This window comes from Trichomycterus rosablanca, chromosome 3 (genome assembly GCF_030014385.1).
Source record: "Trichomycterus rosablanca isolate fTriRos1 chromosome 3, fTriRos1.hap1, whole genome shotgun sequence".
Taxonomy (NCBI): Eukaryota; Metazoa; Chordata; class Actinopteri; order Siluriformes; family Trichomycteridae; genus Trichomycterus; species Trichomycterus rosablanca.
Genome location: NC_085990.1, coordinates 57,602,843 through 57,618,139, shown reverse-complemented (window position 1 = coordinate 57,618,139; position 15,297 = coordinate 57,602,843). Strand labels below are relative to the sequence as shown.

Below are 15,297 nucleotides of genomic sequence, written 5' to 3'. Positions count from 1 at the left end.
TGGTTCACAGTGTTTCGACTCTAAATAACCAAAAATAATAATAATTAATAATAAAAATAATAGTAAAAAATGGGTTGACGCGCCTTAATCACCTCAGAATGGACCTCCAGATTGGTGCCATCCAAAAATCTGAGGGTGTAGGTTCTTACTTTGGTTCTTTTGGGGTTTGAATCCTTGACGTTTGACTCGGCAGCCCATTGAGCCACCACTAGAGATCCCTCAAAAACAAAACCATAACCAGCCAATCAAACTGAACTGCCAATCTCTGGAAGGATCGACTACTTGGACCCCAATGGTTGATGATGCTTACAGCTAAAATGATCCTGTAGGAGACCTGAGCAGGATGGAGGTTCCTGATGGTTCTGGTAAATCTGACTGGACTGTTTGTACCTGGATCTCAGATACAATCCAGACCACTGAGAGTTAATCATCTTGTCTCTTTACCCCTCGACCCTCCTGTCTATAGTACAGTAACCCCTGGAACACCCCCACCTGCTCTATAGGGGGTCAGAGGTGGGATACGATCCTTATAAGCTGTAACCATCATCACCACCATCACCACCACCACCACCCTCCAAACCCCAGAGTAACCTCATATCTAACCATAACCAATGTTAATGTTAATCTCCTCCATCTACAGTAGCACCAGAACACCAGCACACACTCCAGCACCCACTTCATCAGGAGTGTGTGTGATCACGGCCGCTCCATAAGAGGCTCCATGAGTCCAAACGATCGTGTGTTCAGAGTGAATTTGGATTTACGTAGAATCTGTCGTGTATTTGTGTGTTTGTTGAGTATTTGTGGCCTGTGTTCAGTGTGTAGTTGTGAGTATTTGTTGGATATTCATTTACTGTGTTTAATTGTTGACTGTTGTGTATTAAGTGTGAATTTGGATTCATGTAGATTGTCGTGTATTTGTGACTTATTTAGTGTGTAATTGTTGAGTATTTGTTGTGTAATCAGTGTGTAACTGTTTAGTGTTTGTTGTGTATTTAGTGTGAATTTGGATTCGTAGAATTTATGTATTTGTTGTGTATTCATGAGTATTTGTTGTGTATTCAGTGTTTAATTGGTCAGTATTTAATGTGTATTCACGTATTTGTGTATTTAAATTTGTTGTGTATTGTGTTCAGCTGTCGAGTGTTTATTGTGTATTTAGTGTGAATTTGGATTCATGCTGAATTAATTGTGTATTTATGTATTTGCTGCATAATTGTACTTCTTGTGTATTTGAATTTGTTGAGTTTTAAATTTGTTGTGTATTTTAAGAGGTATTTGTTAAGTAATTGTTCAGTATTTATTGTGTATTTAGTATTTAATTGTTGAGTATTTGTTGTGCATTCAGTGTGATTGGATTTATGTAGGATTTGTCGTGTATTTATGTATTTGCTGTGTATTTGTAGTTGTTGTGTTTGAATTAGTTGAGTAATATTTGCCAATTTGTTGTGTATTTAATTGGTATTTGTTAAGTATTTGTTGAATATTCAGTGTTAAATTGTGAGTAATTAGTGTGTATTTAATGTGAAATTATTAGTTGTAAAGTCTTTGTTGTTTATTTAAAGGGGTATTTGATAAGTAAATGTTGAGTAATTGGTGTGTATTTGGTGTGTATATTAAATGTTGAGTATTTGTTGTGTATTGACTGTAACTGTTGTATATGTTGAGTATTTGTTGATTGTTGAGTATTTGTTGTGTACTGAGTGTGTAACTGTTGTATATGTTAAGTATTTGGTGTGTATGTTGAATGTTGAGTATTTGTTGTGTTTATTATGTAATAAGTGTGTAGCTGTTGTGTATGTTGAATGTTGAGTATTTGTTGAGTATTGTTGAGTGTTGAGTATTTGTTGTGTATGCGTTAATGCGTTAGGGAGAAAGAAAACGTCTTCATAACTAAACTAACATTGCGAGAGGAAACAACACAACGCTGAAAACACAATTAGCATAGAAAACACACACACACACACACACACACGTACAGCCTTCATATACGGTAGCGGCGCATGAGTGGAGCCTGTTGTGGTTGAAATAAAGGATGTGGGTTTGTTCATGAGATTCTACAGCCCAGCAGCGGTGATGTGTGTGTGTGTGTGTTTGTGTTTGTGTTTGTGTGTGTGTGTGTGTGTGTGTGTGTGTGTGTGTGTGTGTGTGTGTGTGACGACAGCAGTTCGTTAACTGTTCATTCTAGTTTGGGCTTGAACTCACACTCTGTAATAACACACGTCCCTCGCGTGAGGAGATCCGCCGCGACGTTCAGGTCCGTGAGTCCTCCGTCGCCCGGAGCAACACGTCAGGGTTTTTACGCTACTTGGATTATAGACTATATTTTATTTTATACACAGATACTCTGTAGAAACTGCAAAAAGAAACGCAAAATCTTTGGCACGTGTCACGATGGTGCCAGTTTCATCTGATCGATCTGTACAAACGACGTCCGTTTGATCGGATAATCCTCTGAGTCCAAAATAATCTCCATCAGAGCCAGCGTGACGTGGCCGCCGCCCCCGGAACACTCGCTGCTGCGCTGGTGTTTGTGTGTTTTTTAGATCTGTGTCTCCTGGACGCTCTCCTTCGACCCGTTGGAGAGCAGCAGAGGCTCGTTTTGAGAGCTCGGGGCGTGGCTCAGACCTTTCAGTGTTCCGTGGAACGTCATGGCCATGGGGATCGGAATGGGCAGCGGTGGAGATACGGATCCGGGATTGGTGGGATCGCCGGGGCCGACCATCTGATTGGTAAGCTGGGGCTGTTTCTTGGACGAGGGGCTGGTCTTGGTGCCGCCCGGCCCCATGCCCATGCCCATGCCCATGCTCAGCCCCAGGACGTTGTTGTTGAAGTGGTGTGGTTTGTAGTACTGGTTGACGTGGTCCGAGCGCCCGATGTTGGGTAGCGTGACGATTTCGGGGTCGTGCATCCTCAGATTGGGTCCGGCTCCAGATCCGGGTCCGGCGCCCGAGTGGAGTGTGGAACCGCCGGCGATCCCGCTCGCACCTCCGGTTGGCCCCATCTCGTCCTCCACGTTGATGATTTCGATGGCGCGGGCCGGACCGTGATGCTTGTGCAGCTGGTGCTGCTTCCTCAGTTTGTAGAAAACCACGAGCATCACGGCAGCCATGAAGGTGATGGCCACGAAGCAGCCGATGATGATCTTCGTGGTCTTCATGACGTCCTCCAGGCCTGACAGATTGGCGACATCCGTGATGGAGACGGTAAACGGGCGCTCTGGAGCTCGGGTAGCGTGAGGTGACAGAGATGACGCCATCGATCCTGAAGGACCCGACGCTCCTGATGACGCTGTAGGTCCAGGGAAACGTATGAAGGTCTCGTTGACGAACTGCCTCGCAGAGTCACGAACCTCCTGCCCCGTCTCCATGGTCTCCACAGTGACGGTTGTGAAGTAGCTGTACCCGTTGCCGGGGTCAGAAGCGGAGACGTTAAGAACGGCGGTCGCTGTGGTGTTCCCGGCCGAGTTGGTCACCATGCAGGTGTAAGGACCCGTGTCCTGCATGGTGACGTTGGTGAAGTTCAGCGTGCCATCGTGCAACACTGAGATGCGCACTTTGTAGGCACCGTGGGTCATCAGGGTTCCGTTAGGGGTCAGCCAGTTGACGGAGGTCATGGAGGTGCCAGTTCTACACTTCAGCTCTGCCGCCATGCCCTCGGTCACGTTCAGGTCGGTCGGAGGCTCCACGATCACGGGTGCATAGCAGGTGAAGTCCCTCTGATCGAGGTCTCCGATGTATCGCCCCTTGGTTCCGGGCGGAGCGTGGCACCGGGCACAGCACGTCGAGTTGTCTGGAACCGTCTCCTTCAGCCACCAGCTGAGCCAGAGAACGTCGCAGTTACAAACCCACGGGTTGTGGTTCAGATGGACCCGTTCCAGCTGCTGCAGAGGTGTGAACAGGTCATGAGGAAGGGAGTGCAAGGAATTGTGGGACAGATTCAGCTCCTCCAGGTTCTTCAGGTCGTCGAAGGCATTGCGCTCTATCAGCGAGATGCGCGAGTGCATTAGCCACAGCTTGCGCAGTGAGACAAGACCCTGAAACGACCCGGGACGCACTACTCCAAGCTGGTTCCCCGAAAGTTCCAGTTCCTCCAGTCTCACCAACGGCGTCAGGTTCGGAACATCCTTCAGTCCGCACATTCCCAGGTTCAGGAACCTGAGGTTCACCAATCCCTCGAAGGCCGCCTCTGAGATGAAGCTGAGCTTCCGGAGCTCGCCCAGGTCCAGGCGGCGCAGGGACGGGACGCGGTGGAAGGCGTACGCCGGGAGCGTCTCGATCGGATTGTTACGCAACCAGAGTTCACGCAATTTACTCAGATACTCAAACGCCTGTGACGGCACCAGCGGCAGCCGGTTATCGAACAGCTCCAGGGTAATGAGGTTCGGGAGGCCATTAAACGCTCCCACTTCGATCTGACGGATGTGATTCTTGGACAGCTGGAGGATCTCCAAGTGACTCAGATGTTTGAAGGTGTCGGACTTTATCACCTGCAGAGAAGGAGAGAGAAGGAGGCAACATTAGTAGGAGGAAAGATCAAGGGCATCTGGTGGAGGAAGATGATCACCACTGAGCAGGTTTACAGGATGGTTAGAACAGAGAAGGAACCACAGAACCACAAGTCCAGCAGGTTACGTTACACTGATGAGTACCATGTTTCAACTGTGCTACCTACAGAAGGAGAAGGAGTTGTACAGGTTGATAGCCACTGGTAGGAAAGAACCCCTGTGACGTTCTGTAGAGCAGTGGTTCTCAACTTGTGGAGCATGAGCCACTAGGGGGCCTCAGTGAGCCTAGAGGGAAAATCTAGCAGCTATTACAATACAGGAGATCTTGTGATGTCATAACTCTGTTCTAAACCACCTGGAGCCCACACTGGGTCTTTGTGAATAGACACGTACTTGATTCGCCCACCTCCAAAGTTCAAAGGTCAACGGATGAGGACTATGAGTGATCCTGATTCAGTTGTTGAACAGATCTGGCTGATGCAGATCCAGGTGATGAAGCTCCTACCATCCACTCACCAGAAATAAACCCTCAACATCAACCACAATCAGAAGATACCCAGATTTACACTGTCATCCTGGATTCATCACATTTATCATCAGCAAGAACCCAAAACCTTTATTATGCTCGCTGTAAGTGTCAGAGTACCATCAGAAAGAGGGTCCAGGGGCCCCACATGACCCCACGAGGTGTTCCGATAGGACCCCAGCATCCTCCTCTTCACCAACTCCACCAAAGACTCCATTTCCACTACCAGGATAGAACCCACCTTCCCGATGAGCTTACTGCTTCTATTAGCATTAGCTTTCTTCAGCCTGCTGCCCCAGCATGCTAAGCAATTGAGGATTAAGGGCTTTGCTCAAGGGCCCAATAGTGGCAAGCTGACATTGGTGAGGCTTGAACCAGCGACCTTTGGATTACTAGTCCAGTATCAGCTACAACTGCCCCATCACATCAAACTAACCGAGTTAACCATCGCAATAAACACTGTAACTAACTAAAATACCATCACAATAAACACTGTAACTAACTAAAATACCATCACAATAAACACTGTAACTAACTAAAATACCATCACAATAAACACTGTAACTAACCAAAATACCATCACGAACACACTGTAACTAACTAAAATACCATCACAATAAACACTGGAACTAACTAAAATACCATCACAATAAACACTGTAACTAACCAAAATACCATCGCAATAAACACTGTAACTAACTAAAATACCATCACAATAAACACTGTAACTAACCAAAATACCATCACAATAAACACTGTAACTAACCAAAATACCATCACAATAAACACTGTAACTAACTTAAATACCATCACAATAAACACTGTAACTAACTTAAATACCATCACAATAAACACTGTAACTAACTAAAATACCATCACAATAAACACTGTAACTAACTTAAATACCATCACAATAAACACTGTAACTAACTTAAATACCATCACAATAAACACTGTAACTAACTAAAATACCATCACAATAAACACTGTAACTAACCAAAATACCATCACAATAAACACTGTAACTAACTAAAATACCATCACAATAAACACTGTAACTAACCAAAATACCATCACAATAAACACTGTAACTAACCAAAATACCATCACAATAAACACTGTAACTAACCAAAATACCATCACAGTACACACTGTAACTAACCAAAATACCATCACAATAAACACTGTAACTAACTAAAATACCATCACAATAAACACTGTAACTAACTAAAATACCATCACAATAAACACTGTAACTAACTAAAATACCATCACAATACACACTGTAACTAACTAAAATACCATTACAATAAACACTGTAACTAACTAAAATACCATCACAATAAACACTGTAACTAGCCAAAATACCATCACGTACACACTGTAACTAACTAAAATACCATTACAATAAACACTGTAACTAACTAAAATACCATCACAATAAACACTGTAACTAGCCAAAATACCATCACGTACACACTGTAACTAACTAAAATACCATCACAATAAACACTGTAACTAACCAAAATACCATCACAATAAACAATGTAACTAACCAAAATACCATCACAATACACACTGTAACTAACTAAAATACCATTACAATAAACACTGTAACTAACTAAAATACCATCACAATAAACACTGTAACTAGCCAAAATACCATCATGTACACACTGTAACTAACTAAAATACCATCACAATAAACACTGTAACTAACCAAAATACCATCACAATAAACAATGTAACTAACCAAAATACCATCACAATACACACTGTAACTAACTAAAATACCATTACAATAAACACTGTAACTAACTAAAATACCATCACAATAAACACTGTAACTAGCCAAAATACCATCACGTACACACTGTAACTAACTAAAATACCATCACAATAAACACTGTAACTAACTAAAATACCATCACAATAAACACTGTAACTAACCAAAATACCATCACAATAAACACTGTAACTAACTAAAATACCATCACAATAAACACTGTAACTAACCAAAATACCATCACAGTACACACTGTAACTAACCAAAATACCATCACAATAAACACTGTAACTAACTAAAATACCATCACAATAAACACTGTAACTAACTAAAATACCATCACAATAAACACTGTAACTAACTAAAATACCATCACAATAAACACTGTAACTAACCAAAATACCATCACAATAAACACTGTAACTAGGACATCAGACCCCCAAAAAACAAAACATCAGACCTTCAAAACAAAGACATCAGACCCCAAAAACAAGAACATCAGACTCCCAAAATAAGGACATCAGACCCCCAAAAAACAAAACATCAGACCCCCAAAACAAGGACATCAGACCCCAAAAACAAGAACATCAGACTCCCAAAACAAGGACATCAGACCCCAAAAACAAGAACATCAGACCCAAAAAACAAGGACATCAGACCCCAAAAACAGACATCAGACCCCAAAAAGACAAAACATTAGACCCCAAGAACAAGGACATCAGACCCCCAACAACAAGGAAATAAGACCCTAAAAACAAGGACATCAGACCCCCAAAAACAAGGAAATAAGACCCTAAAAACAAGGACATCAGACCCCAAAAAGACAAAACATCAGACCCCCAAAAACAAGGACATCAGACCCCAAAAGACAAATCAGACCCCAAAAACAAGGACATCAGACCCCAAAAAGACAAAACATTAGACCCCCATAAACAACGACATCAGACCCCAAAAACAAGGACATCAGACCCCCAAACAACAGGGCATCAGACCCCCAAAACAAGGACATCAGACCCCTAGAACAAGGACATCAGACCCCAAAAACAAGGACATCAGACCCCAAAAACAAAGACATCAGACCCCCAAAAACAAGGACATCAGACCCCCAAAAGACAAAACATCAGACCCCAGAAACAAGGACATTAGACCCCAAAAACAAGGACATCAGACCCCAAAAGACAAAACATCAGACCCCCAAAACAAGGACATCAGACCCCAAAAACAAGGACATCAGACCCCCAAAAGACAAAACATCAGACCCCCAAAACAAGGACATCAGACCCCAAAAACAAGGACATCAGACCCCAAAAGACAAAACATCAGACCCACAAAAGACAAAACATCAGACCCCCAAAAGAAAAAAAATCAGACCCCCAAAAACAAGGACATCAGACCCCCAAAAGACAAAACATCAGATCCCGAAAAACAAGGACATCAGACCCCAAAAGACAAAACAGACCCACAAAAGACAAAACATCAGACCCCCAAAAATAAGAACATCAGACCCTCAAACAACAGGGCATCAGACCCCCAAAAGACAAAACATCAGACCCACAAAAGACAAAACATCAGACCCCCAAACAAGGCATCAGACCCCCAAAAGACAAAACATCAGACCCCCAAAGGACAAAGCATCAGACCCCCAAAAACAAGAACATCAAACCTCCACAAGACAAAACAGACCCCCAAAAACAAGGACATCAGACCCCCAAAAGACAAAACATCAGACCCCCAAAAACAAGGACATCAGACCCCAAAAAGACAAAACATCAGACCCCGAAAGACAAGGACATCAGACCCCCAAAAATAAGAACATCAGACCCCCAAACAACAGGGCATCAGACCCCCAAAAGACAAAACATCAGACCACCAAAAATAAGAACATCAGACCCCCAAACAACAAAGCATCAGACCCCCCCAAAAGACAAAACATCAGACCCCCAAAAGACAAAACATCAGACCCCAAAAACAAGGACATCAGACCCCCAAAAGACAAAACATCAGACCCCCAAAACAAGGACATCAGACCCCAAAAACAAGGACATCAGACCCCCACAAGACAAAACATCAGACCCCCAAAACAAGGACATCAGACCCCAAAAACAAGGACATCAGATCCCCACAAGACAAAACATCAGACCCCCAAAACAAGGACATCAGACCCCAAAAAGAAGGACATCAGACCCCCACAAGACAAAACATCAGACCCCCAAAACAAGGACATCAGACCCCAAAAACAAGGACATCAGACCCCCACAAGACAAAACATCAGACCCCCAAAACAAGGACATCAGACCCCAAAAACAAGGACATCAGACCCCCACAAGACAAAACATCAGACCCCCAAAAACAAGGACATCAAAACCCAAAAAGACAAATCAGACCCCCAAAAACAAGGACATCAGACCCCAAAAAGAGAAAACATCAGACCCCCCAAAACAAGGACATCAGACCCCCAAAAGTAAGAACATCAGACCCCAAAAACAAGGACATCAGACCCCCAAAAGACAAATCAGACCCCCAAAAACAAGGACATCAGACCCCCAAAGGACAAAACATCAGACCCCCAAAAACAAGGACATCAGACCCCAAAAACAAGAACATCAGACCCCCAAAAGACAAAACATCAGACCCCCAAAAATAAGAACATCAGACCCCCAAACAGGGCATCAGACCCCCAAAAATAGGAACATCAGACCCCCAAACAGGGCATCAGACCCCCAAAAATAGGAACATCAGACCCCCAAAAGAGAAAACATCAGACCTCCAAAAGACAAAACATCAGACCCCCAAAAACAAGGACATCAGACTTCCAAAAGAGAAAACATCAGACCCCAAAAAGACAAAACTTTAGACCCCAAAAACAAGGGCATCAGACCCCAAAAGGGAGGAACATCAGACCATAAACAGGAGGAACATCAGACCTCAAAAGGGAGGAACATCAGACCTCAAAAAGGATGAACATCAGACCCTAAAAGGGAGGAACATCAGACCCCAGAAAGGAGGAACATCAGTCCCCAAAAGGGAGGAACATCAGACCCCAAAAAGGAGGAACATCAGACCCCAAAAGGGAGGAACATTAGACCCCATAAATGAGGAACACCTATTCCAAGACCAAGTCGCTCCAGTCACAGCGTCCTTTCCTCTGAGAGGGCTTTTTAGCAGATTTTGGACTGTGTATGGGGATTTGTGCTCTTTTGTTCTCAGACGCTGATGCTGATTAAGAAATCAAATATTAAATTACATAGCGTGGAAGGTAAACCTGAGGAACGTACGCGTGTGGGACACCGTTAGCGAGTGCGGCGCTGCGGTTGATTAGGTTAGAAACCTCGGCAGTACTTAGCGTGGAAGAAACCAATCCCCCTGTGCACACTTGCTGTCTTATTTCCCCATTAGCTGAGTTCCCTCCAGACCCATCCGACCAGTAAAACCATTAATAAAAAGCTTCTCGTTTAGTGTTCCACAGCTCGATCTGTCAGTGCGGCTCTCACATTACACCCACCGTCTACCGGCTAACTCCGGAGACCTCAGCCACGCCGCGCTCAATGGCTACGGGATGAACCGGAACACCAACTGATCGATTAGTGCCCAGTCGTACAGTGAACGGGCACAAATTCCAAAAAATGGCTGTTTGTAAGGCTCGGGGACTCCAGGTGTAGGGGTAGCGTTTCTAAGGTTCTAAACGTTGTAGAAACGGTCTAAAAACGGCCGTTTGTAAGGCTCGGGAACTCCAGGTGTAAAGGTAGCGTTTCTAAGGTTCTAAAGGTTGTAGAAACAGTCCAAAAATGGCCGTTTGTAAGGCTCGGGGACTCCAGGTGTAAAGGTAGCGTTTCTAAGGTTCTAAAGGTTGTAGAAACAGTCCAAAAACGGCCGTTTGTAAGGCTCGGGAACTCCAGGTGTAAAGGTAGCGTTTCTAAGGTTCTAAAGGTTGTAGAAACAGTCCAAAAATGGCCGTTTGTAAGGCTCGGGGACTCCAGGTGTAGGGGTAGCGTTTCTAAGGTTACAAAGGTTGTAGAAACGGTCAAAAAATGGCCGTTTGTAAGGCTCGGGAACTCCAGGTGTAAAGGTAGCGTTTCTAAGGTTCTAAAGGTTGTAGAAACAGTCCAAAAATGGCCGTTTGTAAGGCTCGGGGACTCCAGGTGTAGGGGTAGCGTTTCTAAGGTTCTAAAGGTTGTAAAAACAGTCCAAAAATTGTTGTTTGTAAGGCTTGGGGACTATAGGTGTAAAGGTATTGTTTCTAAGGTTCCAAAGGTTGTCGCAACAATCCAAAAATGGTTGTTTGTAAGGCTTGGGGACTATAGTTGTAGGGGTAGCGTTTCTAAGGTTCCAAAGGTTGTAGGAACAGTCTAAAAACGCTGTTTGTAAGGCTCGGGGACTCCAGGCGTAGGGGTAGCGTTTCTAAGGTTCTAAAGGTTGTAAAAACAGTCCAAAAATAATTGTTTGTAAGGCTCAGAAACTCCAGGCGTAGGGGTAGTGTTTTTAAGGTTCTAAAGGTTGTCGCAACAATCTAAAAATAATTGTTTGTAAGGCTCAGAAACTCCAGGTGTAGGGGTAGTGTTTCTAAGGTTCTAAAGGTTGTAAAAACAGTCCAAAAATAGTCGTTTGTAAGGCTTGGGGACTATAGTTGTAAGGTTAGCGTTTCTAAGGTTCCAAAGGTTGTAGGAACAGTCTAAAAACGGTCGTTTGTAAGGCTCGGGGACTCCAGGTGTAGGGGTAGCATTTCTTAGGTTCTAAAAGTTGTAGGAACAGTCTAAAAACGCTGTTTGTACGGCTTTGGGACTCCACTGAACCTCCTTCATTTACCCCATCTCCACCCAGGAATAGCGGTTATCTACAGTAAGTCCAGTGTTGGTGACTTTTTCGTACCACAGACACGTCACAAAAACAGCATTTATTAAAGGGTAGCAAGAGCAAAACCACCGACAGCTAACGGAAACATCAAAGCTCATCTGATATTAACGACAAAAGCACCTGGGTAATCCCCAAACTGTTTGTACTTATCTTCTACAGACAGATGACATCACAAGTCTCATCATATAGGTGCAGAAAACCCCATTGTTTTACAGTCAGGACAGTGAAGTATGCTGGTGGTAGTATCATCACAGCTTAATACACAGCTGGAGAATTCACTTCTCCAACTCTAATCTCTGACACAGTAGAGGTGAGATACTGGGCTGGTAATCAGAAGGTCGCTGGTTCAAGTCACACCACTGCCAATCTGTCTGCTACTGTTGGGCCCCTAAGCAAGGCCCTCAACCCTCAATTGCTAGACTTCTTCTGGCCAATCAGGATCAAGGATTCATCAGCACATCATTAAAGGTGTGACCACAGTTTTATGACATCATAACACAACAGTAGTAAATATCAGATATGGATGTTAGCATGGTTAGCGTGTATGTGTACCTGTATGCATGTTAGCATAGTTAGCATGTATGTACCTGTATGGATGTTAGCATGGTTGGCGTGTGTACCTGTATGGATATTAGCATGGTTAGCATGTATGTAGCTGTATGGATGTAAGCATGGTTAGCATGTATGTACCTGTATGGATGTAAGCATGGTTAGCATGTATGTACCTGTATGAATGTTAGCATGGTTAGCATGTATGTACCTGTATGAATGTTAGCATGGTTGGCGTGTGTACCTGTACGGATGTTAACATGGTTAGCGTGGTAAGCATATATGTACTTATATGGATGTTAGCATGGTTAGCATAGTTAGCATGTACAGTGTATCACAAAAGTGAGTACACCCCTCACATTTCTGCAGATATTTAAGTATATCTTTTCATGGGACAACACTGACAAAATGACACTTTGACACAATGAAAAGTAGTCTGTGTGCAGCTTATATAACAGTGTAAATTTATTCTTCCCTCAAAATAACTCAATATACAGCCATTAATGTCTAAACCACCGGCAACAAAAGTGAGTACACCCCTAAGAGACTACACCCCTAAATGTCCAAATTGAGCACTGCTTGTCATTTTCCCTCCAAAATGTCATGTGACTCGTTAGTGTTACTAGGTCTCAGGTGTGCATAGGGAGCAGGTGTGTTCAATTTAGTAGTACAGCTCTCACACTCTCTCATACTGGTCACTGAAAGTTCCAACATGGCACCTCATGGCAAAGAACTCTCTGAGGATCTTAAAAGACGAATTGTTGCGCTACATGAAGATGGCCAAGGCTACAAGAAGATTGCCAACACCCTGAAACTGAGCTGCAGCACAGTGGCCAAGATCATCCAGCGTTTTAAAAGAGCAGGGTCCACTCAGAACAGACCTCGCGTTGGTAGTCCAAAGAAGCTGAGTGCACGTGCTCAGCGTCACATCCAACTGCTGTCTTTGAAAGATAGGTGCAGGAGTGCTGTCAGCATTGCTGCAGAGATTGAAAAGGTGGGGGGTCAGCCTGTAAGTGCTCAGACCATACGCCGCACACTACATCAAATTGGTCTGCATGGCTGTCACCCCAGAAGGAAGCCTCTTCTGAAGTCTCTACACAAGAAAGCCCGCAAACAGTTTGCTGAAGACATGTCAACAAAGGACATGGATTACTGGAACCATGTCCTATGGTCTGATGAGACCAAGATTAATTTGTTTGGTTCAGACGGTCTCAAGCATGTGTGGCGGCAATCAGGTGAGGAGTACAAAGATAAGTGTGTCATGCCTACAGTCAAGCATGGTGGTGGGAATGCCATGGTCTGGGGCTGCATGAGTGCAGCAGGTGTTGGGGAGTTACATTTCATTGAGGGACACATGAACTCCAATATGTACTGTGAAATACTGAAGCAGAGCATGATCCCCTCCCTCCAGAAACTGGGTCGCAGGGCAGTGTTCCAGCATGATAATGACCCCAAACACACCTCTAGGACGACCACTGCTTTATTTAAGAGGCTAAGGGTAAAGATGATGGACTGGCCAAGCATGTCTCCAGACCTAAACCCAATAGAACATCTTTGGGGCATCCTCAAGCGGAAGGTGGAGGAGCGCAAAGTCTCGAATATCCGCCAGCTCCGTGATGTCGTCATGGAGGAGTGGAAAAGCATTCCAGTGGCAACCTGTGAAGCTCTGGTAAACTCCATGCCCAGGAGAGTTAAGGCAGTTCTGGGAAATAATGGTGGCCACACAAAATATTGACACTTCAGGAACTTTCACTTAGGGGTGTACTCACTTTTGTTGCCGGTGGTTTAGACATTAATGGCTGTATATTTAGTTATTTTGAGGGAAGAATAAATTTACACTGTTATATAAGCTGCACACAGACTACTTTTCATTGTGTCAAAGTGTCATTTTGTCAGTGTTGTCCCATGAAAAGATATACTTAAATATCTGCAGAAATGTGAGGGGTGTACTCACTTTTGTGATACACTGTATGTACCTGTATGGATGTTAGCATAGTTAGCATATGTGTACCTATATGGATGTTAGCATGGTTAGCATAGTTAGCATGTTTGTACCTGTATGGATGTTAGCATAGTTAGCATGTGTGTACCTGTATGAATTTTAGCATGGTTAGCATGTATGTACCTGTATGGATGTTAGGTTGGTTGGCACGGTTTCCATGGTTAGCATTGTTAGTGTGTGTACTTGTACTTGTATGGATCTTAGTTTGGTTATCATGGTTAGCATGGTTAGTGGGTGTACCTGTATAGACATTTGCATGGTGAGCGTGGTTAGCGCGTGTGTACCTGTATGGATGTTAGCATAGTTAGCATGGTAAGCATGTATGTACCTGTATGGAAATTAGCATAGTTAGCATGTATGTACCTGAATGGATGTTAGCATAGTTAGCATGTATGTACCTGTGTGGATATTAGCATGGTTAGCATGTATGTACCTGTGTGGATATTAGCACAGGTAGCATGGTTAGCATGTATGTATCTGTATGGATGTTTGCATAGTTATCATAGTTAACATGTATGTATTTGTATGGATGTTAGCATGGTTAGCATGTGTGTACCTTTATGAATGTTAGCGTGGTCAGTGTGGTTAGCATGTACAGTGTATCACAAAAGTGAGTACAGCCCTCACATTTCTGCAGATATTTAAGTATATCTTTTCATGGGACAACACTGACAAAATGAAAATTTGACACAATGAAAAGTAGTCTGTGTGCAGCTTATATAACAGTGTACATTTATTCTTCCCTCAAAATAACTCAAAATACAGCCATTAATGTCTAAACCACCGGCAACAAAAGTGAGTACACCCCTAAGAGACTACACCCCTAAATGTCCAAATTGAGCACTGCTTGTCATTTTCCCTCCAAAATGTCATGTGATTTGTTAGTGTTACTAGGTCTCAGGTGTGCATAGGGAGCAGGTGTGTTCAATTTAGTAGTACAGCTCTCACACTCTCTCATACTGGTCACTGAAAGTTCCAACATGGCACCTCATGGCAAAGAACTCTCTGAGGATCTTAAAAGACGAATTGTTGCGCTACATGAAGATGGCCAAGGCTACAAGAAGATTGCCAACACC

The 15,297-nt window shown here is 43.7% G+C and overlaps 1 protein-coding gene across 1 annotated transcript in view; it reads right to left on the bottom strand.

Annotated features, from left to right (window-relative positions):
* Positions 1-1,920: 1,920 nt before the first annotated feature.
* Positions 1,921-15,297, bottom strand: part of lrrc4bb (leucine rich repeat containing 4Bb) — a 21,851-nt gene continuing 8,474 nt past the window's right edge. Inside the window, exon 3 of the mRNA XM_062992269.1 lies at positions 1,921-4,489. Within this exon, the coding sequence (XP_062848339.1) occupies positions 2,543-4,489 (1,947 nt within the window). The 3' untranslated portion in view covers positions 1,921-2,542. The remainder of the gene's footprint in view (positions 4,490-15,297) is intronic.